Consider the following 25,581-nt stretch of genomic DNA (forward strand, 5'->3'; position numbering starts at 1 on the left):
GGCTCACGGGCCCAGCCGCTCCGCGGCATGTGGGATCCTCCCGGACCGGGGCACGAACCCCGTGTCCCCTGCATCGGCAGGCGGACTCTCAACCACTGCGCCACCAGGGAAGCCCTCAAGGCTTATTTTGAGTTCATATTACTTTTGAACTTCAAAGACCTGAAGCAATCTGCTTTTCCTGACAGTATAACTCTGTACTATTCTATAATTTTAGGTAGCATCAGATGCTGAGTCTGAAACATTGGCAGCCATAGTGCATTTGAGTTAGTGACTCTAGTAAATGTGAATAAAATTACAGATTATAATAAACAAAAATATTTCAGTCAGTTGCTGGGATTTTTGGCTGCTACTTTTTTTTTATCAAGACAAACATCTGGATAGTTCTACAATTCCAGATGTTTAGAAATCTGCTGGGTTGTGAGGAAGATTACTTGGGTAAAGTTTTTTGTTGTTGTTTTTTTCCCCCTAGATATTTAGAATTTGTGTATAAATAACATGGAATTTAAAAAAATTTACCTAAGAATGGAAATGTTTGAAATTTTGTATAGATTAAGCTCTCAAACAGCTACATGCCTCCTTTATTGTTGGAATTTAGAAAACACCTCTCATGAAATAGAAAATGAGAATGTAAGCAGATGAAGGGATACTTTCCTGAAGTATCTAGAATTCATTTCTTCAACAATTATTTACTGAGCATCTACTTATGTGTAGCAGGTGGTATTCCTGAGATGTTCCCAGGGCTTACATTCTACCCAGGGGAGACAGACAATTAAGAAAATAAATAGGGCTTCCCTGGTGGCGCAGTGGTTGAGAGTCTGCCTGCCGATGCAGGGGGCGCTGGTTCGTGCCCGGGTCTGGGAAGGTCCCGCGTGCCGCGGAGCGGCTGGGCCTGTGAGCCATGGCCGCTGAGCCTGCACGTCCGGAGCCTGTGCTCCGCAACGGGAGAGGCCACAACAGTGAGAGGCCCGCGTACAGAAAAAAAAAAAAAAAAAAACATAATATAAAGTTGACCATCTTAACTATTTTAAGTGTACAGTTCATTGGCATTAAGTACATTCACATTGTTGTGCTACTGTGACAATCATCCATCCACAGAACTCTTTTGATCTTGTAAAACTTAACTTTTGTAAAACAATAACTTCATTCTCCTATCCCTCCAGTCCCTGGCAATCACTGTTCTACTTTCTGTCTCCAATTTTGACTATGTACCTCATTTAAATGGAGTCATAAGGTATTTGTGTTTTTCAACTGGTTTATTTCACTTAGCACAATGGCCTCAAGGCCATCCAATGTTATGCATGTATCAGAATTTCCTTCCTTTTTAAGGCTGAATAATATTCCATTGTATGTATATGCCCTATTTGTGTTTATCCATTCATCTGTCAACAGATACTTGGTTTGCTTCCACGTCTTATCTATTATGAATAATGCTGCTATGAACATAGGTGTACACATGTAAAGGATATACCGTTAAAAATAATTTGTAGTACATATACTTGGCGACTTTCATAGATTTTTCTTTTTCATATAAGTAATTAGTAAGTATATTTTCATTATAAAAGATTTAAATGATATTGCTGCATAGACAGCAAAACATAAAAGTTCTCATTCATTCTCTCACCCTACCCCTGTCCCCTTGCCATGTTACCTTACATTCATTTCAGTACAGTTATACACGTTTGTATGTATCTTATTTCTTTTTTTAAAGTGGGATCATATTGTACATATTTTTCTAGTTTTTTGTCTTTTATTTAATAATATCTTGGAGATCTTCCCAGTCTTATTTTTGTTTTTCTGTTTTTCACAGCTGCATATGTTGCATTGACTGTCCATATGCATATACTTTTACACACAAGATTGTTTCTGTAGATTAGATTCCTAGAATTAGATTTTCTAGGTCCAAGTCAGTTTCTTAAACTGTCCATCATATTTTCTTCTTAAGATCCTTTGTGGTTTGCTTATTATTTGGCAGGGTGGGGTGGACGTGGTTATGGATTTTATTATTGAGTTCTTGAAGTTTGGGAAACTGAAGTCGTTTTCTGAAATAAATTTCCTTGCTCAGGATTTGTTCCTCATTGACAAATGAGTTGTAAACCAGGAGTTGTTTGTTGTTGTTGTTGTTGTTTTTGCGGTACGCGCGCCTCTCACCGTTGTGGCCTCTCCCGTTGCGGAGCACAGGCTCCGGACGCGCAGGCTCAGTGGCCATGGCTCACGGGCCCAGCCGCTCCGCGGCATGTGGGATCTTCCCAGACCGGGGTACGAACCCGTGTCCCCTGCATCGGCAGGCGGACTCGCAACCACTGCACCACCAGGGAAGCCCCCGGACCATGAGTTTTATAACTTTAATTGCTTTTTAAAAAAGTGCTATTGATCTCTTAATCCAGGCATTTTTAATTGGACATGGGAGATATGACCCATATCCAGAACTGTGGGACAGGTGGGGAGTCTTTGAAGGGATGATAGGAGAAGACTGTTGAAAAATGTCTTATAAATAGAATATTTTCCAGTGTAGAAACTTGTCAGGCACCACCTTACTCAGTGACCAAGGTTAACACCACATGATAATCATGTTGATATCGTGCAGTGATGTAATGCAGTGAGATGGGTACATCACCTCTGTGATGTTCTTCCCCCAAACCTGTAAACCCAGTCTAATCATGAGAAAACATCAGAGAAACCCAGTTTGAGGGACATTCTACAAAATACCTACCAGTACTCTTCAAAACTGCCAAGGTCATGAAAGATGAGCAAAGACTTGAGTAACTCTCACGGATTGGAGAACTAAATGCAACATGATATCTTGGTTTGGATCCTGTGATAGAAAAAGAATGTTAGTGAAAAAAATGGTGAAATCTGAATGAAATCTGTGGCCTAGTATTGTACCAATATTAAATTTTTAGTTTTGATAACATACTGTAGTTACATAAGATGCTAACCTAAGAGCCTGGGTACAACTCTTCTGTAAATCTAAGATTATTTCAAAATATTGGTGTTTTTTTTTTTTTTTCTTTTTTAAGTATCTCTTTCCTTCTGGACAATATACACCTAGGAAGATTGTTTCCCTTAGAAAACTACTCTGTGCTCTTAAATCAAGAGATCCTCTTGTCCTGAGGGATGGAGTCCATGGAGATCTTCTGGGCTAGAGACTTGGTGCAGTTGGGAGAGATGTTATGGTTGGGTGAGGCACTTATAGACATGGCCATAAAGATGTGATCTGAGGTCATGGATACCATGACAAGAGATCAGGCCTGAAGAATCAAGAAGTGAACGGACTTCGCTTTGGAGTAAATCCAACCTTAATTTGTGAAAGAGCCATTCAAGAATAAGTTGGCAAAACGTTAACAACCCAACACAAAATTTTGCAAATAGGAAACAGAGTTACCCTAACCAGTCAGAGAGATTATCTGCCACTCACAAGTACTATGCAAAAGACACATAAATGAAAGTTAAGCCATAGTGGGAACCTCTCCAGTTGGAACAGGGAGGTTTATGCAGTCAAAGATGAGGCTGGATTAACTGAGAATATCTGAGGATACCTTGCAGTTACATCTGTCTAGACAGTTCTTACAGGAGATATGACCCAGCAAACCTAAGACAGAGGAATGCAAAATGGTTAGGACCAGTACCTAAATAGATTACCAATCCTCAAGAAGAGACAGTAAATAGGATCCCTCTCCCTATGCTAACGTAATGTAACTGGTTGTATCTGTGCCCAGAGATACCTGTTTAATCACTCATACTGGTTCTTGGTAAATTGGAATCTGAAAGCCTCTATGATATAAAATTTCTTGAATAGGTAGACCATCTGGTTACAATTTTGGTTTCAAATCCCTGTTTTGCAGCTGGTACCCAAATAAGGACTGTCTCCAAATGTGAATAGGCTGAGTCAGTCATAAACAAGCAAAAAGAAGTATTCCTCTGTGTTGCCAATATCCAGGATGTTAGAAGATGATTTAATGAAATGGTGCTGCCTAATTTTAGTCAAACTTCCTTTACCGTTATGTGTTTGACCTAGACCATGGTCAGCAAACTTTTCCTGTAAAGGACCAGATAGTAAATAATAGGAAAGATCTTGGGCTTTGCATGGTCTCTGTTGCCTATTTGTCTTTGCTTTTTTTTTTTTAACAACCTTTTAAGAATGTGTTTTCTGTGTCTTTCACCGTATTTTCATACCTTGTGATAGTGGCTTAAGTTTGGAGATGGGTTTTAAATAATGATCTGAAATGAAGTTTCTGGCTGTGGATTTATTATCACTGGCAAAAAGATTTGTAATCATGACTTTAATGGATTCAAAAGAAAATAGATGTGTACTTGATCTCCTGCTGCAGGCATTTCATCACATTCATCTGAGATGTTCTCTAATAAATATGATCTTGTAAACCCATCAGATCCTGCAAGCTTGCTATCCAGAAATTAAGTGCCTAGTTTTCAATTAAAAATTATTATTTATTCAAGACATGTTTTGTTTCTAAATAGGTTAATTATTAAAGTAGTTTCATCTTTTAATATGTAACAGTGGTGATTATTTTTTAAAGATTCAGTTTAATTCGTTTTCTCATTTACCCCTTAGCTGCCCCCTTTTATAGTTTTGTTGCTATAAATCATCTTTAAAGCTACCTTCTTGCTTTCACAGTGTCTCATTTTACTGTCAAGTTACAGTTTCTGCCTCTGATTTGTAGTTGGGCTGTGGCTTTTCACTGTTTCTGCCCCAAGGCCATCCTTCACTAGACCCCAGGAGGTGGCCTTTCAGATACTAAGCTATTCTTGGGATCATTGTGGAACAAACATCCTAATGCCCCTAAAAGGCTAAGCGGTTGGATGGTACACTGTGGATTTTAGGAATATGCTTTGCCTACTTCATGTGGTTTTCCTAAGAAGGTAGATAGGATCACACATTTAAAGAGTGAGCTTTTATTTCTTCTGTTTATAATTTCTTCTGTTTATAATTTATAATACGCTGTCAAATAAACGTTCCTTAAATCTTGCATTCAAGGCCTTTATTTGGCTAAACAATGCTTTATTTAATTGGCAGCCCATTTTAGCAGAAGGGTGTCTGATGAAACTCATTTAATGTGTTTTAGCATTGGGTCTCTAATAACTTCTCAGACAATACTTGGAACTATTAATATCTTCTAAAATTTGTTTTACCTAGATATATTTTAAGGGGAACACAGAAAATAAAGCAGTATTGTAGTTTTTAATCAATATTAACCAATAATCAACTGAAGTAAAAGGGAATTTTTTTACTCAATAAAAAGTTGATTGGGTTTTATTAGCTTTTCTTGTTTTGAATAATTATTAAGGCCTTTTATCTCTAATAGTTCTCATTTTAAATATTTGGATTCTGTAAAAATGTAAGTGTTTCTTAGTCAAATGATAGTTTCTTAAATGGCATACTTTTATTTAACGATAGTGAATTTCCTGGTAGAAATTTTATTTTCTCCTAAACAGGGTCTAATCTTTTGTTAATATCACCATGTCAACTAGAAGAAAGGAAATTTAGCATGCGTTTAAAGAGAAAACACTGGCTTATGATTTCTTTAAAAGTCTCTGAAATTCAGTATTTAACTTCTTATATCAGAAATGGAACTAAGAATTGAGCTGTTCTCCATCTATGCCTCATGATGTATTTCAGTGTTTTAAAGCACTGCAGTGTTTCAAAGATTTTTGAGTTGTAACTAAATATGAATATTATCTACATACTCTCGTCATTCTTTTTTTTTTTTTTAAACGTGGGTATTAATAATACGTTGATTTGGAGTCTGAGTAAGCTAGTGAGAGCGGGGCATGATGTGTGTGTGTGTGTGTGTGTGTGTGTGTGTGTGTGTGTGTGTGTGTGATTTCTTCATTTTTAATCAAGCCATTCTTCTAGAGTCTTTAGATCAGCTGTCATGTTCGTGCTCTCCTGCTTTGTTCTTTTGAACCACTCAATGACTGGTGACTGACTGGATGCTGGAAAGGAACGCTTTTAACAGATTAGTGCTGGGGCCCTCTGGTCCTCTCCTTCACCTGCATCATAGCAGCTGCATTCTGCCCTTTCCATGGCCCTGCAAGGAAAGGGGTGGGGGTGCGGGGGGCAGGGAGAGAGAGAGAGAAAGAGTGTGTGTGTGTGTGTGTGTGTGTGTGTGTGTGTGTGTGTGTGGGGCCCTCTGGTCCTCTCCTTCACCTGCATCATAGCAGCTGCATTCTGCCCTTTCCATGGCCCTGCAAGGAAAGGGGTGGGGGTGCGGGGGGCAGGGAGAGAGAGAGAGAAAGAGTGTGTGTGTGTGTGTGTGTGTGTGTGTGTGTGTGGTAGTCAGCAGTCTCTGTCAGCATGTATTATAAGGTTTCTCAAGCACATGGAATGAGATCTTTCTCAGGAAAACTCTTTGTCAAGGCCAGCACACGTGGGAAAAGTATTTCAGTGCATACTCTGGTAACTGTGACTGTTTTTGTTTTATAAGGTCAGAAGAAATTAAGTCCCGAGACGTAGTTATGCTCCACCTCTGCATTTACCTGTCCTTTCTTTTTGAACTCTCCCAGGCAGCAGTACCTGTCCAAAGATCACTATAGTTTCACCTTGCTTGAAAAGCAGCACAACCACACTGATTGATCAGAATGTATCTGATGAAGAGGCTCAGGAAATAAATGGGAAAACTCCAGCAAAACACTCAGCTGCAAGTCCAAAGCCACAAGGTATGCTGATCGGGTTTTTTTGATCAGGTTGCATGCTTTCTTCATTGATGAAGGCAACACAGAAGAATGATGATCACTAAGAAAGAGTTTTAAGCTCTAAATGGGAGGAACTGGGTGCATTTATTTTTTCAGGTGAAAAGTCAGTCTGTGAACCTACTCAGGCAGGGTTTCTACTCTTAAAACACCTTATATATTTATCTATTATGGTTCTTTTCATGTTGCATAAATTGTTTACATGTCCCCTTAATGGAAATGTGATCTCTTCATGCATTATGCTTGACATAGTACAAGAGCCTAACTTACTGTTTGCATAATAAACATGTAACAAATTAACATGTGTGTCGGAAAGTAATCATGACTTGCTAGATGTCAGAGGGTCTGTGAAACAGATTGTTCTAAAACAGTGCTTTAATATACTTAGCAAGAATGTGATTTTGCAATATTAAGGAACTGGGGCTTTTCAGGCTTCCTAGTAAAGTTGTCCACAGAAATTAAAAGAGTCCCTCTATCCAGGAATTGAGCATCCAACAAAGGGAAAAATTATAATGGTGGAAATCTCTGAATGCTTTGTTCAGTGACCACTTTCTTTTACAAATAAATTTCTAGTAAACTGTGTATTAACTTTAAGAAGCACAGAATTATAATTTTGATGATTGAGAGCAAGGCCTTTTGAAGTGTAAGAAACACAAAACTATGCTACCCTGTGGCTTAATGTGTAGTTTCTTTCTAATATATTTTCATTTATATCAAATGCTGAACATTCAGCCAAGAAACAGTACTAGGCATTTTCAGAATCACTATACTTTGGAAAAATCAATTTTTATTTGGATTATTTTGCATTTACTTTGGTCTCTTTCTTGTTCTTATGTTTTAAGAATTTCTGAAAGAGATCTTTAATGGGGGTAAAATGGAGTCTTCCAGGTTATGGGATATTTTTCTTTTTGTTCTCACTGCTAGCTCTATTGGTGGTGGTATGGGATATGGCTATCAAACAAGGTCAGATAATTGGAGATTCAAATGACTAGCTCATTCATGAGTTTATAACCTTAATCTTTGGCCACATTCCTTATAACATTGTGAATATGAAAATAGAAATTTTTCTGATAATGATTTAAGCCATTTTATTTGCACAATACAAAATTCCATATTGCTCATTAGACCTAAGCTGACCTCAAATAAGGTAAAAAAATATATAAGAAATAAATACAATTCAATTTTATTTAATTGCCCAGATCAAAAGTATGAATTTCATTATTTATAAAGACTGTTTTGGAAAGATGCATTGCATTACTTCATTGTTTTTTTAGTTCATTGAGATAAATTCTAGCAGTGTCCTTCCTGAGCTGTCATGTGCCAAATAATCCTATTCTTTTTTTTTTTTGGTGGTACGCGGGCCTCTCGCTGTTGTGGCCTCTGCCGTTGCGGAGCACAGGCTCCGGATGCACAGGCTCAGCGGCCATGGCTCACGGGCCCAGCTGCTCCGGGGCATGTGGGATCTTCCCGGACCGGGGCACGAACCCGTGTCCCCTGCATCGGCAGGCGGATTCTCAACCACTGCGCCACCAGGGAAGCCCCCAAATAATCCTGTTCTTTAGGGGAGAAAACACTGACCTTACTTTTTGCTGTTTGTAGTTATATTGAAGTCAAAGTATTGCTATTTAGATATATATAATTCCTATCTTGAATATGGGTTTATATATATAATTTTACATAACGGCAGAGTATTTCCAGATAGTAAATAAACTACATAGAGTACTTTATACTTCTTTTTCAAAGTATTCTCACTCATTGTTTGGCCCTTCCCTGGCCCCCCTAGCTAAAATTTTAACCCCACCGTCACCCCTTAAATCTCATATTTGATCATCGCTGCTTTGGTTTTTCTCATTCATTACAGATTGGTCTACTATATCTTTAACTCATCCATGTTGGTTATTTTTTCTGCCTTTTACACTACTACATCCCCTGTGCCTAGCACACAGCATAGCAGGCCTTCAGTAATACTTACTGAATGAATCCTGCTCCATCATCGTGTCTCTTTTAGTTTCGGCTGTTCTTTGTTTAAAATTTAGACTGTGTGCCATAAAGAGAGCAGCATCCTGAAATGAGGCTACATCTTGGTATTGTCAGATCAGCTGCCAAATAGATTGAGCGCTACTTATTGACTTGCTGACAGATCGTATTTCCCACCATCTAATAGAGAGAAGCTACTTTTAGTTTCTCCAAATCCTTAGGAACATTTGGGTGACTGAGGCTGAGAAATGAAAGGGATGCTAACGGAGACTTCCCGCTCAGTGAGGGATTATCACACTGACACCTTTCTGCCCACTTCCTTGCAACTCCCTTATAAGTTATGCATGATGAGGCTGTTGAGGCTTCAAGATCCATTATGGAATTTTCATTCAGTTGAAGACTGTTATCCTAGATCAGTAGTTCTCAGCTGGAGATAATTTTGCAGGCCTGTTGCATCCCTCTTGACCCCATGAGTATTATTTGGAGGCTTTTTTGCTTGCGACAACATTTGGGAGTTGCTACTGGCATTTAGTGGGTAGAGGCTAGGGATGCTTCTCAACATCCTACAGCGCACAGGCCAGCCTTTCCCACCGCCCTAACAAAGAATTATCTGACCCGAAATGTCAGTAGTTTGAGAAACTCTGATCTAGATCCTAAAAATAGCTCATAATTGAATCTTATTTATGTGTTTGTTTCTCCTGTGGAGTGCTAATAATATCATGGTTACAATTTATTTTGGTGATGTTTAAAAGGAGAGAACTGACTACTTTTATTAGTGGTGATTATGTAGTAATGTGTCTGGAACAACATCAAGTTTATGTTTCTGTGTTATTAATTACCAATAAGTAAATAAATCCTGAGGATTTAGATAGTGACTATAGTCAGTAATACTGTATTGTATAGTTGAAAGTTGCTAAGAGATCTTAAAAGTTCTCATCACAAGAAAAAAAAAAACGTGTTACTATGTGTTGACAGATGTTAACTAGACTTACTGTGGTATATGCCAATAGCAAATCGTTATGCTGTACACCTGAAATTAATATAACCTTATATGTCAATTATATCTCAATTTTAAAAATTACTAACAAGTAGATATTTTTGAAGAATTATATTTTTCAAAAGGATAAGAGAGCTAAATTTTAGATTAGAGAAGCTTTCCTTTGAATCTAAGCCTGTAGCTTTTGAAATGGATTCCTTCTATAGTTAGGGCTTGTTTTGCCTCAGAAAATACCCTAAGGCCTTGGGAAACAATGGTTTATTCACTTCTTACCAATCCTACCAGTCAAACAAATTACTGAGCAACTCCAATATGTCTTTCTTGTTCACCACTTTTAATATTGGCCTATCTTCTGCCATGCTAGACATAACTCAAAAGAACTTTTTAGCAATTAAAGATAGTTGTACTTTTTCTCTTAGGAGCTTTGATCCGTAACATTCTCCATAGTTAATTATTTTGATAAAGCCCACATAGTGTCACTGCTCAATCATTAAGCCTTAATGTTTAAAAAATTTTCAACAACTTTGAAAGCCACATTATTGTTCAAATAATTTAAGTAAATACACTCAATTTACTCATTTCATCTGCTTCTAAAGTAAAGCATTCTATGTGTAATGTTTCATTCTTAAAGTATAATATGTTACAAATGGTAGTCCTCAAACTTAAACTGGTGTAAAGAAAAAAAGTGTTACTGCCTTTCCAATTCTACAGTAATCAAGCTAATAACCCACCAACTGCACACCCTGAGGGGAATTTAGGATGGAGAAAAACATACCATCCTCTAGATAGTTAAGATACCTATCTAAGGAAAAGTTTCAATGACCCCAGATTCTTGAATCTTCCCTACATAGAAAAGCACTAAAATCATTAACTTGAGATGTCTGTCTATTCTTTGTGATTAGCAGTAATCATTCTGTGCTTGATTACATGTTTTTCCCAGCAAAAAAAAGTTCGTATATATCTTGGTTCTTCCCTTACCTCTTTGGAGCAGTTCTTCAGGGCTGAGAGGCTGTCTCCCTGGCTTGAGTCCTTAGTAAGGTCCCTGAATAAAACTTAACTTATAACTTTTCCTTATGCATTTTTCTTTCAGTAGACAGTGGCAATTAGTTTCTTTTTCATTCTCAATAATTATTTTGCATACTTGGAAATTTTTGAATAATTAAAATTTTTGGTTTTATTTACTATCCGTAAAATTGGCTATAGTAGAGCCCATTTTACTTATAGTCAACTAGATATCTCAAACTTAGCATGTCCTTGACTAGACTACCGATCTCTCCAAAAATTGCTTTACCTATTGTGTCAGTTGATGACAGTTCCATCCTGCCAGCTGGGCAGGCCAAATGTCTGAGTCATTCTTGATTCTTCTTTCTTTCTCTCAAACCTCATGTTTAATCTCTCAGGAAAACTACTTTTTTTTTTTTTTCAGGAAAACTAATTTTAAAATATATCTGGAATCTAACTATTTCTCACTGCCTCATTTTAAACACCATTATATAGTAACCTCATAATGAAACCAAGCAGGACCCTGTGGGGCTCCTGGGCACTGAAGCCTTTCTGTCCCCCATTTCTTGACTTCAGCCTTCATGACGTTCTCTGCATTCCAAAGGACAGATTCCAACCGTTGCTAATCCGGGAAGGGAAGGGATGCAAAGACAAGGGAGAGGCAGCCAAGAAACAATAGTGCAGCCTTGGGGAAAAGTCTTGGTTCCACCTCAAGGGATACACAGAACTATGTCTTTAAGCTTTTTAAGATGTCAGCATTCTTCATACCAGAGAATTCCAACTGAGGCTGCATTAAAGGAACCAGAAAAACTCATCAAGATTACCTGAGACCAGATTAGAGGAGTGCAGGCCCTGCACACACCCTAATCTTATCAGCAACCCCACCCTTGACCCATTGCTATAAAACTCCTCGTCAAATCCACCTAGGTTGGGACACAGCTTTTTGGGGCAGGTGCCCTCTGTGCCCCCTTTGCCTGGCAAAGCAATAAAGCGATTCTTTTATACTTCACCCAAAACTCTGTCTCTGAGATTCAATACGGCACCAGTGCACAGAAGCCGAGCTTTCAGCATCACTAACTCTTCTCCCTGTTCCTACCCTGCTCCCACCCTACTTCCCTACATTCTTTACCTAGCAGCCAGTGTGGTGCTGTTGGAATTTAAGCTACATCATATCATCCCTCAGCTCAGAGCTCTACAGAAATTTAAATCCTTACAGCACTCCACAGGTTCTGCCTTCTCAGGCCCTCCCTCTGACCTCAATACCTGCTCTGCCTGTTCCTTTGGCTCCAGTCACATTGGCCTCCACTGGTCTCTAGCTTTCACTCTACCTGGTAGAATGCTCTTCTCCAAATAATTCCCTCAACTTCTTTAAGTCTTCGTTCAAATCTGAATTTCTCAAAGAGGCCCACTCTGAACACCCTACTTAATACTGCAGTATGCCCTTTTCCCCCACCCCTACACTCCAGATCCCCTGTGTTGTTCTTTTAGCCCCCTCCCCTTTCCTCTTAGCCCCCTCCCCTTTCCTCTTAGCCCCCTCCCCTTTCCTCTTAGCCCCCTCCCCTTTCCTCTTAGCATTTACTACCTACTGATACATGGTTTACTTATTATGTTTTTTGTTTCTTATCTTTCCCTTTGTTCATTGATATGGTCAAGTGCATAGAACTTAATAGGTATTCAATAAATATTTGTTGGGAATCCAAAAAAAAGTTTAAAAAAATTAAAAACCCTGTGTAGATGTGTAAGAATTTCTCTATGATATATATTTTGGAAATATATATATATGTATGTAAGTTTGTGTATATATATATATATATAGAGAGAGAGAGAGAGAGAGAGAGAGAAGGGAGGGAGGGAGAGATCTTAGCAGTTGTATTAATTTGTAATCCCTCTCAAAATGTATTAGTTCACATTGCTTCACAGCCTCAGTGACATTTGGTATTGTCAGATTTTGAAATTTTGGTTAATCTGGTGGGGCTGAAGTGGTATTGTGGATTTAATTTGCATTTCTCTGATTATTGCTTAGATTGAACACTTTTTCCTGTTTATTACATCATTTGGGCTGCAGGGGGAAGAAGTAGTAAGTAGAGTTTCAGACATAATGAACCAGAGGTGCTGATAGGACACCTAGGAGATGTCCAGAGAGCATTTGGAAATGTTGACCTCCATAGTGTAAAAGAAAAATCAAAAATGATGAGAGCAAGAGAAAAGAATCATTTTCACTTGTCAGTTATGTCTTTTCATCAGAGTATGCATTGTTTTCCTCTAAGACAGTGTTTCTGACACTTTAGCCATTCATGACCCTCTTGGGATTTTTGTCATATACCATGTAGCATTTGTGCTCTTTTATTTAAAATGTGTCATAAACCAGTGAATATACACATTTGGATTGTCTCTCTTGCTGAAATAGATGCCTCCTCTGTGCCTCTAAATTAACTGTGTACCCAGTGCTCTGCTTTATCAACATCTTTAAACTGTCTCCCCATTAGAATATGAGCTCCTTGATGACACATTAGTTTCTTCATGTAGTCCACAAATTTGCCAAGCTCTGTGCAGGTAGTTACTGTGAATATAGTTATGATCAAAACGAACATATTCCTTACCCTCACAGGACTCCAGACTTGTGGAAGAGAAAGCTTTATATCTATAATGTACTTAATATTTTATTGCTGATCTATTATTTAATACTGCTTATTACTACTTAATAATTATATAATAATTTATTATAAGCACTGTAGAGAAAAAGTACACAGTGCTATGATGCAGTTTAAAAGAGGCATAGGTGAGATGGGAAAAGTCGGTGGAGTCATCTCTGAGAAACTGACTGGCTGATACATATCATTTTATTCGCATCTTTCAAATATCAAAGAAGGAATGTTCACTGAGTAAACTCTAGATGGAAGAGTTATTTTATAACAATCTTTACACACAGAATGATAAAGAACACATTCACTTCTTTGAATATTCTAGTTAGGAATATTGAAATTATTCCTAATATTAAAACTATTTGGGGGGGTGGAATATTGTCCTGGTTTACTATTTTGGTATATATTTGTTCTACACGGAAATTTTTCCTTAAAATGAATAAATGTCACACTGTGTAAGCCCCTTCCTTTCCAATGGATACTATACTAACCATCCCACCCCCACCCCAAGTACGTCTTGGAAAATAGTACCATTTTCATAAAAAGATGCATTTCAGTTTTTCACTGGAATTTTCTTCTTGTTTGTGTTGACACGGAGAGAGGTAAATTGTTATACCTGTAGCTCATTGTGTTTACACACACACACACATACACACACACACGTGTATATATGTGTGTGTGTATATTTTTTTTCTCCCTTCTCTGTAAGAATTGATAACTGGCACAGAAATGATGAAATCTGGGCCAGTGAGCATCAGGCAGCTGTCAGCTAGCTAAGTTCATAAAAGATGAGATTACTGAAAACCAAGGTAAGCAGCTCTGGGAAAATGGGGCATGTAATTAGAAGAAGACATGATTCCCCACCCTTTTTCCAGAAGTTAGGAAAAGGGTTTAAAAAAAGAAAAAAGGAGATGATTCTATTTGATTTGTTAAAACATGTATAGTTATATATTCTTTTACCCAGAATGTTAATTGAAGAGAAAAATGATACCGTATTGGTTTTCAAAATTGAAGTAATTCCTGTACTGATTAAACATTTGTGACATATTATATTTTCTCATCTACAGAATTTCTCATCTGTTAGAGAAAACCTGTAGATTTTAGTATTTTGGAAATGATCTGTTACTATTCTATTAATTGAGTGGAGGACTTAATTAGTAACCAAATGATTTGTGGTATATTAATGCTAAGCAACTATTAATGTAGCAGGCAATAGTAATAGAACTTCTATAACCACCTTTTGCAGATTTATGATAAGGAGCTGTGCTAATAATGGAAGGAGCTAGAGTCTGGGTACCAGTTATGAAATGTGATCAGCCTTGTTACGCCAGGCCAATCACTTAAGCTCTCTAAGACTTCATAGACATAGGAGGCAAATAATGATCTACCTCAGAGGACTGTAAAGAAAAAATTTCATCTAAGGTCGAATGAGATAAGGTGCTTTTAACTGGGAAGATGCTCTAAGTAGTGCAATATTCTATTACTGTTGTTTGTTGGTTTTTTTGTTGGCTTCTATGTCTAACCTACTAGCTCTGGTTTCTGGTATATCTGTTATCACCCTGTTATTAGAAAATCTGTTTTATAGCAAGCAATGTATGTCTAGGAATTAGTTTCAAATTTAGTGCTTTCCTTTCTCTGTGTAGATAAATAAGTGCTATGTTATCTCTAATAGAGTTTGGAATGTCAAAGCCATATGTAGATCCATAGATGTTTAATAAAGCCACATTTAAAATCACTTAAAATTAAAAGAACCACTTGAATCTTGGAGATGGGATTTCTACAGGACACAGAGTAAATGTCCAAGATAGATAAAGGTCTCTTGGTTAAGGTTCAGTACAAATTTGACAGACCCCTTTACAAAAGGTTGATAATGGTAAAGATTTTTGCACCCAGGACACCAGAATTCTTTTGTTAAGGAACAAATATCAGTGAAATACTGAATTCTATTAATTCTTTTTCTACAGTGCCTCCAAAGCCACTACACCTGCAGAATTCGCCTTCATCCAATATACACCAAACCCCCAGGCATAAAGCTTTATCTAGTGCAAAACGAAGGATGGAGGAAGTTAAACCTGCCTCTGCTTCTTGTATCTCAAAAGAAAAACCCAGTAAGATATCAGATCTCATCAGTCGCTTTGAAGGAGGCAGGTAAGAGCTAACTTACAATGGGAGAAGGCAGAGGGGAGAAGAAAGCTGGTTTTTTAAAAAGTATCATATAGTTACAGATTTTAAAATAAAAAAGAAGAGTATTTTATTCCATTAGGTTTGGTAGGCCTTTAGAGAGAGTGAATTTTTAAAATGCTAATCTTGCCCTAATATGAATTCTCATTCATATTATATTATATATTACCTGTGTACAGTGCTCTGTACCCCAGCCTTCTCATCACATTGTGTGCTGTGTAGATCTCATTTCCTGCGTATCTGTGTATGTCACTCTGTGTGTTGTTACTCCTTGGGGTCATTCCATTGGTCACTAGATATCTGGGTTGGAGATGCAGGAAGTTGTCTCTGTTTCTCTGCTTCTCACTTCATATGCTTGAATTTAACGCCTGTGGGCCTGTCCCATCTCTTCCTTCTGACCCATTTTATTTAATGTGGGTCTTCTGTATCCATTCAGTCCCTGTTTCCCCTCTCCCCATACCCCTGTACTGTACTAGGTTTGTGAAGAGATACTGGCAATAACAAAATTCATGCTAAATTTCCATTCGTATTTATTAGATATAATTTTATATTCTTTAGTCCTGACGGTTCACAAAGGTAGCCGAAGTGTATATTTCTCACTTAAAGATAAAAAAAAGCTCACATAAGTTGCTTTTCTACTTATATGACCCTCAATTGTTTTTTCTTAGAATGCCCATCACTGACTTAAATAGAATTTTAAAAAATTTTATCAGAAGGATTTTATTATGTATCACCAAAAGTCTGTATATAATTAAACAGTATGTATAACTTCACTTTCATCCTTGAAGCCAAATATTTCCATTCATTCTAGTGTAATATTTGGGAATGGTTTCCCATTAGGTGATTTCATTAGTTATTTGCAGGATGCATTGTTATTTATGTAATGAATCATAGCTTAGAAATACTTTAAGATCTTCTGGAAATTGTGACCAGGTACAAAACTGCAGTGTCCCTCATTTGTGAGACTGTATTTACTAACAAGTTCTAGAGAAAAGTAGTTCAGAAGCCTGTCTTCATTTTTTGTTCTTAATCAGTTATGGGAACTTGAGTCATACATATTTAAACTTCAACATCTCCCTCTCAGAAGTAGGATTTTTAATACCTTTGATATCTTAAATTATAGTAATCTTTCCTAGAATGATTTATTTCCATTGAAAATTTTTTTGTTTCTCATGGCAAGTTGATTCAATAGCATGTTTGCAGATTCCCAGGGCCATGTCCAGTGACTGCATAATAAAAGGAGGGGATGGAGCCCTGACCCCTATCCATAGTGCATGCCAGAGCCTGTATCCTCAGATTTGGGGGTAGCTTTGGGAAGCCCCGAATGGGTCAGTATTCCAAAGACTGAGTCCTCTGATCCTCACTATTTTGGTAACCCACTGTTTGTATTCCTCCTCTCCATGCACAAAACATGCAGTTTTTCCATATCAATTTTTTTCAATATATTTTTCCAAATCAGTTTTCTTTCACTCTTTCAGAGTTAACAGATTCAAAGTCACTTTTTGGTACAAAACTTGAAGGTTGGCTCTAAGGAGAGATGTGCTGTAATGTATGGCATTTTAAGCAAAATTGTTCTAAGAGCAGATAGGATGTAATGTGAGCATTTGGGCCAATCTGGTGAAGGGATGTTATCTGTGGCAGAGTCCACTGCCAGTATGAAAAATAATTATATGTTTTTAATGAGGTATTTCCAGTAGGAACAGGCCCTAAAAAGTATGGGTTAGTGTTGCATTGGATCTCTAGGACTTGAATGGAAGTTTTTATTCCTTGTTCAGTGAGGTCCATGTGCCTGCAGTGTGGCTGTCCGGTTTTACCCCAGTTATTACAGCTTAAACTAGCACTTGGTGGAATAGAGCGAGATTCTGCAGGCTCTGATTTACCACAGTAAATTGACAGGAAGAACCAATGTCTGTTACAGTGGGGTCATGTAAGACCATACGGCACTATTAAAACCTTACCCATGCGTCATAGATTTGCTCTTTGCAATAATCTAAGTAGCTCTGGTTTATTAATAGGAGTGATTTGGCGGATGTATTTGGAGCAAGTGAATTTTATTTATTTTTTACTGTGGTTTATTATTACATTTTTTGTTTTTGTTTTCATTTTTTGAGAGTAAGAGAAACTAGGATTTTTGACCTATGAAAGACTTTAGGATTTTGGAAAGAAGTAAATAACATTTTCTCACAAAACTGAACATTGTTTTTTCCCAAGGACACTGCAAGGCCAACTGTTTCTCCCCATGGTTTGTCATCTACAGGAATCTGCTACTTATTGGCTGAACCACTGCTTTTACTAAACCTTCCCTCCCCACCTTATCCTACACCCCTCCACACACACACATATCCCCTGGATGTCACTTATTACAGGAAATTCTTACTTGTCATCCAAAGTGGTCCTTTCCAAAAATCCTAAGTTAAGTCCAAAGTTTGGTTCAGAGGATCTGCTAAGGATCTTTCCACTGTGTTGCTGGACACTGATGTGTTCAAGAAAAGGAGGACAGTTTGATTCAAATCTTCAAGGGCTTTTGCAGAAATTAGGCCGAAGGTATATGCTCCTAGAAGACAGATATCAACAGTGGAGTGTGTCACATTTACTTAGACTGACAACCTCCAACTTTTATATGACATTTTCCCCTACCAGACTTTTCCTTTCCTTCCTGTGGTGATAAACTTTACTGTGTCTTTTTCCTTCTCTTATTGCTTTCTTACTGTCAGTCGTTATTCCCTGTTCCGTTCTCCAGTCCAGATCAGCAGTATCTGGGAGGAGTACAGTGAAGGGAGACAGGAACACACATCTCAGCCTTGTCCATGGACCTTTCTGCTGTGCCCTTTCCCCACATCCCTCATGAGCCCTCACCCCATAACCTCTGCTTGTGCTGAGGAAGATGCCAGCCCTGGACTTTCTTCCCACATTTTGTATGTGGCCTGCTCACCTGTTCCTCACTCCATCTTTCCTGGTCCAGTGTATTATTATAATGTGGGGTTAAGACTACAGGATTTAGAGTCAGACTTCACGGTTTGAACACGGGCTTTATTATTTGTTAGCCACGTTACATTGGCCCCATTATATAAGTTTCTAAGCCTCAATTTCTCTATTTGTGGGGTCCCTATTTTGGAATTATTATGAGTATGAAACAGGATAATCAATGTAAAGGGCTTAATGTAGTTTCTGGCAGTTAATAAATGTTAGCTGCTATTATTGAATTACTGTCATGATCACCATCACAGTGAGTTATTCATTGCTCCTCAACTATTTACTGAGCACTGTCACATGTCAAGTGCTGTGCTCAGAGGTGGGGATAAAGCAGAGAACAAGACGAGCACATTTTGTACCGTCACAGAGCATTAGTCTGTTTTAATTTTTTCTCCTCATTAGGTCATAAGAATCTCTTCAAGACTGAGGTCCAGAGTTTTATGTTTGTCCTCACTGGAATCCTAGATTGAAGTGCTATATAAATATTTCCATAGGAACATTGTTATATATTGGCAGTTAAATTCCAATGTACTATTAGGATTAAGCCTCTTTGAGGTGACATCTGAGCAGAAACCGGAATGATGGGAAGGAGTAAACCACACCATTGACTTGGGGAAGATTGCCCTGGACGGAGAGAATGGCAGCTACAAATACCCTTAGATATGCACATTTGCTTATTGGGGATGGGAACAGCAGGTGACTAGTATGACAAGAGCACAGTGAGTGAGGAGAGAATAGCATTTAATGAGGCCAGGGCTAGTGGGAGCTATGGTATATAGAGTCTTAAAGGCCATGATCAAGATGCCAGATTTACCTCCAAGTGTTTGGGAAAACCCTGAGAGTTTGATCTTTGTGGCCAACTTGGGAAGACTAGATTGGAGAGGATCTGTGTGGAAGCAGAGAGACAAGTTAGGCAACATGTGCAATAAAGTTTCTGAGAAATGTGTTCTGCTTTCCAAAGAAAATTAACCTTTGTTTCTAACCTGTTCATAAATTGAGGGCTAACTATACTCGTTTTTAAAATGTTAAGAAAGTAAAAATCTTGGGATAAGATGGCCTTATTAAATATTTCGCACATCTAAGTCTTTACTAACTCGCTATATTAATAAACAGCCCAAGGAAATGTTTTCAACCCTATACGTAAAGCTCAGGCTTATCATCTTTATTTAAATGTTTAGCATTCTAAAAGACTGAGAATTACTCTGGAATATTCTTACCTATGTTTCTAAAACCATCAGAGGGAAAAAAAATGTCTTCACTAAATATCCCTAAACAGCTAGAATAAATTTGTTTTTATTCTAGAACTTGTCCCTGCCAACATTTTCATACTTCCTTTGTATTTTATCTTTTAGCTCATTATCAAATTACAGTGATTTGAAAAAAGATTCTGCTGTGAACCTAAATGCGCCTAGAACCCCAGGAAGGCATGGATTGACAACCACACCTCAGCAAAAACTCCTCTCCCAACACTCACCACAGAAGCAGGGAAATGATACAGATCAATCTCAGGGTGCACAGACTTGTGTGGCTAACGGTATGGTAGCAGCACAAAACCAGATGGAATGTGAGGAGGATAAAGCGGCCACTCTTAGCCCAGATACTCCTATTCAAACTTCTGAACCCTTGCCCAATACAAACTTAGTGAATGGAGAAAGACAGGAAACAGCCACAGACTCTGCATCCCCCACAACAAATGACTGTGATGAAAATGCTTCTGACAGTAGCTGCAGGACTTTACATGTCGGCCCAGTGCTCCCCCTGGAAGAAGGAAGGGCAGACACAGAAGCCAAGGTACAAGAGAGGGAAGATGGAGAAAGCCCCCTAGAACTGGAACAGCTGGACCAGCAGCCTGAGATGAAGGTAAAGCATAAGTAGGAAGAAGCACTGACTCTTTTTTTAAAATATTTATTTATTTATTTAGGCCGTACTGGGTCTTAGTTGCGACACGCAGGATCTTCATTGCAGTATGTTTAGTTGCGGCATACAGGATCTTTAGTTGCAGCATGCGGACTTAGTTGCTGCATGCGAACTCTTAGTTGCGGCATGCATGTGGGATCTAGTTCCCCGACCAGGGGTTGAACCCAGGCCCCCTGCACTGGGAGCACAGAGTCTTACCTACTGGACCACCAGGGAAGTCTCAAGCACTGACTATTCCACTACGGTTTGAAAACTATTTTATAGCGCTTATGTGATGAATAAGTCAGATCACCCACACTACTGGATGAATAGTTTTCAAGCTCTAGCTGATGATGCATGTTTCCCCTACTCTGAGGAGATATTCCACTTTTTCTTCTATGTAATTTCTGTTGATCTCTCTATTATGATTTCAAGATTCAGAACAGTGTGAAGACTTTGATATAGGAAAACCACAAACATACTGTTTTTACTTGCATCGGAAGAAAATGTTATTTGTTGCCCAAATGTTACAGCTGCATCCCTAATATTTATGGTCTAAGTAACAGGAAATTATATAATCCTGAAGATCATCTTGGTTCAGTAGTTCATTTATAGAAGAAAAAACAGTCCCAGGAAGCTTAAGTGATTTTCCAGGCTCACAGTAAAAGCCCAGACCCCTTGCGCCCTGACTCTCAGGCCGGTATTGTGTCCTGATGCAAGAAGTCACAAGTGTAAATGCCTAATTGCAGGAAATGTCAATGAATGCAGCGGCCATGAGGAATAGACTAGAGAGAGGTGAGACTGTGGCAAACTAGAAGTTCATTTCCTTTCTAATCAGAGCAGCAGTTTGTTGAACCACCTGAGTGGCATTTCTGAGCTAACAAAGAGCTGATTTGCTGGTGAAATATGTTCATAATCTACCTGTGCTATAGCAGAAACTTTTATACAACTTCAGTAACAAGACCATTGCATTTGTATTCTTTATTCATGTCAATATAGTGCTTTGGAAATATCAATAAATATGGCTTTTACAAAGCACTTGGAATTTCTTGGATCAAAGATGGTATATAAGCATTATCATAGCATTCCCTGGAGTAGGGAGTTGTTTATAATTCTGAAGACAAGAAAAAAGTTTCCATTGTTTAGTCTCTCTTATAGATTATAAATAACAATCTTTGTAGGAGAGCTGATAATGAAAATTGGACAATTATAGGAAAATTTGTAAAGGATAAATCCAAGTCCTAAATCTATTTAGAATTTTTTTTATGATGCTGTATCTTAAGTGGCACTAACATAGCCAGACATTCAAAAGGACTGATACTAAAATATTAGAGTAAAAAATGATTGACTGATGTGTTCAGAACTTTAAAGTGAAGTCTATCTTATAGTTCAATTTACAGTGATCCTGAAAAAAATCACAAATAGGCAAAAAGCCAGTAGTTTATTTTCTTCCAGTTAGTGAATTAATTTTAAATGCTGACTCTCAAGCAGAGAAAGTTTAAATAAGGAAGTGAGTGGGAGAAAGTGAATCATACTTGGTAACAATATCTGAAACATTAAAGAAACAGAACTTTGCAAAGTGAATCTCTTTACATCTCGATATAGTAGTAGATTTTAGTGTCTCTGTGTTTAAATCACGGTGAATGGAAAAGTTTAGAACCAAGGAACTCAAGACTCACATCTGTCCTTTTACAGTTGGGATGATACCACCAGCAGGTATTTGTAAAACAGTAAGAGCTGTTTTTATTAAGGGAAATATTGTAATTGGTGATGATGCCTGTGGTTGCTGGGTACTACTTTTTTTCCCCTGTCATATATTATTATGTATACATTTTCATAGATGAGTCTTATTTGGTTTGGGAGAGACTCTTTTTTTTTTTTTTTTTTTTTTTTTTTTGCGGTACGCGGGCCTCTCACTGCTGTGGCCTCTCCCGTTGCGGAGCACAGGCTCCAGACGCGCAGGCTCAGCGGCCATGGCTCACGGGCCCAGCCGCTCCGCGGCATGTGGGATCTTCCCGGACCGGGGCACGAACCTGTATCCCCTGCATCGGCAGGCGGACTCCCAACCACTGAGCCACCAGGGAAGCCCTGGGAGAGACTTAATAGGGCTTCCTATTAAATTAGTGAGACATGGAATAGTACATCTGGTCTTTTTCCTAATGGGCATTTAAGCAGTGGTTGGCACATGCTATATGTGGGAAGAAAAAGGAAATTTTCTCTGCAGAGCTGTTGATCGAAATACCACATGAGTCTCCCATCCAAAAAGGAGTATTAGAATGTAATTTCTTCATGGTGACAATGTGTTCTCTTTTGCTGCTTTAGAGTAGCAAGCATTAGTGCTTGTTACATTGCCTTTCCTTGTTCCAAAATGCAAACATAAATGTTAGCAGTGTTAAGGTGATAAGTTTTATGTTAAGTGTATTTTACCACAATTAAAAATAAAAAATAAACTTAAAAAATTTTTAAGTTAGTAGTATATAGTAGACTAAATAATTGGAACCAGGAAATCTTGATGCTACTTGTTCATCCACTAACCAACATTATGACCTTGAACAAATCAATTAAATTCTCTAATTAAAGGGTTCTAAAATTCTTTAGGTGAAGAATATAAACTGAGTCTGATCTTAAGTCTCTCCTTAGTGATAATAATACAATAATTCTGTGCTATTGTATGTAGGTATATTCCTTTGTTAGCATAGCCCTCCAGATTGTCAGCTGCTTCTTAAACCATCTAATGTGTTGAACTTCTAAGACATCATGCAGTATTTGAGTTTCACTATGCAGACAACTGAAAAAAAGTTACTTCAGTCTTTATATAACTCGATATAGAGATTTACATCAGAATAGTCTTATTAGCTTTCATTTAAACCAGAATTAAATTTAATGGACATTTCCTGAATTGCACGCCAGGAGTGGAAGAATGAGGGATTGGGGGATGGAAAGTGGGGGTACAATAGAATTGCAAAGATAGTTCAGGAAAGTAGATACATATTAAAATATATCTTGAACAATCATTACTAATAATTGAGTACAGACTTGAAAATACTCTCAGCTTGTGTAACTCTTTCACTGATTATCTGATGTATTTTGATCAAGAATCACTTACAGTGGTGAATATAGAATACTGTTATTTTTACCATGTAAAAGATAATACCTACCTCATTGAAACTGTTGGCTCTACTATACTTTAGCAAAGCAACACTTTTCCAATGTTTAAACTTTTTGCACCAGTGATCTAAGTATTGCCAGACACCTCAAAGTAAGCAGATAATTCTTTAAAATCTCAGAATCAAAGAAAAATTTTAGCACCTTATGATACCTTTAGCTTTCAACCACAACGTGTTAATAGTATCTTTAAATTAAGATTAATCATGTATTACAGCAGATTACAGATTGAAATCTACTAAAAGCAAGATGTTATTGGGTGAGCCAAAAAAGTTCGTTAGGGTTTTTCCATAACATCTATACAATATTGTAAGGAAACATACTAAAACCTGTAAGTTACAGGAAAGGTAGGGGTCAACGACTATTGTAGTGTGTATGCGTGTGCGCGCTCAGGAATGGTACTTGAGGGCGTCGGGATAACAACAGTATTATAATTCTTGTTTGGCATGATGAATTTGGGTTATCATAAGTAGCTTAAACTATATTAGGAGACTCAGGTAAATGGGTTAGAATGAATTTCATTAAAAATAGTTATCTTTTCTCAGATTTATAGGCTTCAGTGGGTGAGCTTTAGTAGAAATGTACTATGTCGAACGCTGCACTCATCAATTTGTGCCGTGGAAATGAAAATTTCTCTTCACAGTTTTCACGAGTTTTTTAATATCCAGGTTATATTTCCATGGGTTGATTGGTAGTTTTTTTTGAGATTTATTCAAAGTATTTCCTTCCTCTGTATTTCATACAGCAAGCCAAATATCAGTGTGTAGATATACACTTTTTAAGACTAACATTTATATAAATAACGAATCTCTGTTATTGCCAACGTAAGCTCAAAGTAGCAATGTGTTAAATCTATAATAATAGCAATTTTATCAAGAATGTAAAAGAAACATTTTTTTAAAAGTTAATCTTTCCTTTCATCAAAAATGAAAGAAATTATGTAGTGAAGTGGGCGGATAGATGAAGGTGGTGTCCACAATGTAGAGACTTATAGAAACATATATTTTTCAAAAAACGTAAATGTTTATTTCCTGCTTATTTCTGTTTTTTTAATTGCTATTTTACTTATTATATTTTTATATAAGCCTTGAGGGTTTATAACTTTTGAACATACTCAAAAGTTAAGAAAGATAATTATCTCCTAGGGGAAAAACTGACAGAAAAGCACATTCAGAAGTAAGTTGCAGGACTTCCCTGGTGGCGCAGTGGTTAAGAATCTGCCTGCCAATGCAAGGGACATGGATTCGAGCCCTGGTTCAGGAAGATCCCACATGCCGCAGAGCAGCTAAGCCTGTGCACCACAACTACTGAGCCTGCGCTCTAGATCCTGTGGGCCACAACTACTGAGCCCACGTGCCACAACTACTGAAGCCCGTGCGCTAGGAGCCCATTCTCTGCCACAAGAGAAGCCACCGCAGTGAGAAGCCCGCGCACCGCAACGAAGAGTAGCCCCCACTCGCCGCAACTAGAGAAAGCCCACGCACAGCAACGAAGATCCAACGCAGCCAAAAATAAAAATATATATATTAATTAATTCATTAATTTAAAAAAAAGAAAGTGAGGCTTGATTTTTTAAAAAAAGAAGTAAATTGCAAACAGAAAACCAGTGGTGTAATACAAGTTAACTCACTTTTCCTCTTTTTCCTTCAATTCTCCTGTTTAATTGTATTTCTTAAAATTGTTGATTAATTTTATAGGGTGTAATATGAGATATCAAAGTTTTCTGAGAGGTAAAACATAATGCTTACTTTGCTTATCCATTTCCTCTCCCGTTGCGGAGCACAGGCTCCGGACGCGCAGGCCCAGCGGCCATGGCTCACGGGCCCAGCCGCTCCGCGGCACGTGGGATCCTCCCAGACCGGGGCGCGAACCCGGTTCCCCTGCATCGGCAGGCGGACGCGCAACCACTGCGCCACCAGGGAAACCCTACAAGTCCTTTTTTTATAAACCTTCATTTTTTATTTTTTAAATTAATTTTTGTCGGAGTATAGTTGATTTACAATGTTGTGTTAGTTTCTGCTGTACAGCAAAGTGAATCAG

At 37.9% G+C, this 25,581-nt stretch overlaps 1 protein-coding gene across 15 annotated transcripts in view; it reads left to right on the top strand.

The window, feature by feature from the left end:
• Window positions 1-25,581, top strand: part of FGD4 (FYVE, RhoGEF and PH domain containing 4) — a 209,972-nt gene that overhangs the window by 131,283 nt on the left and 53,108 nt on the right. For 13 of the 15 annotated variants that reach the window (XM_055085555.1, XM_055085553.1, XM_024129322.3 and 10 more), the window contains 3 exons: window positions 6,523-6,675; window positions 15,291-15,474; window positions 19,833-20,340. In XM_055085555.1, coding sequence (XP_054941530.1) covers window positions 6,523-6,675; window positions 15,291-15,474; window positions 19,833-20,340 — 845 coding nt within the window. The remainder of the gene's footprint in view (window positions 1-6,522; window positions 6,676-15,290; window positions 15,475-19,832; window positions 20,341-25,581) is intronic. The other 2 variants (XM_055085558.1, XM_055085560.1) reach the window with 1 other exon arrangement.

Source organism: Physeter macrocephalus, chromosome 6, assembly GCF_002837175.3.
Source record: "Physeter macrocephalus isolate SW-GA chromosome 6, ASM283717v5, whole genome shotgun sequence".
NCBI lineage: Eukaryota > Metazoa > Chordata > Mammalia > Artiodactyla > Physeteridae > Physeter > Physeter macrocephalus.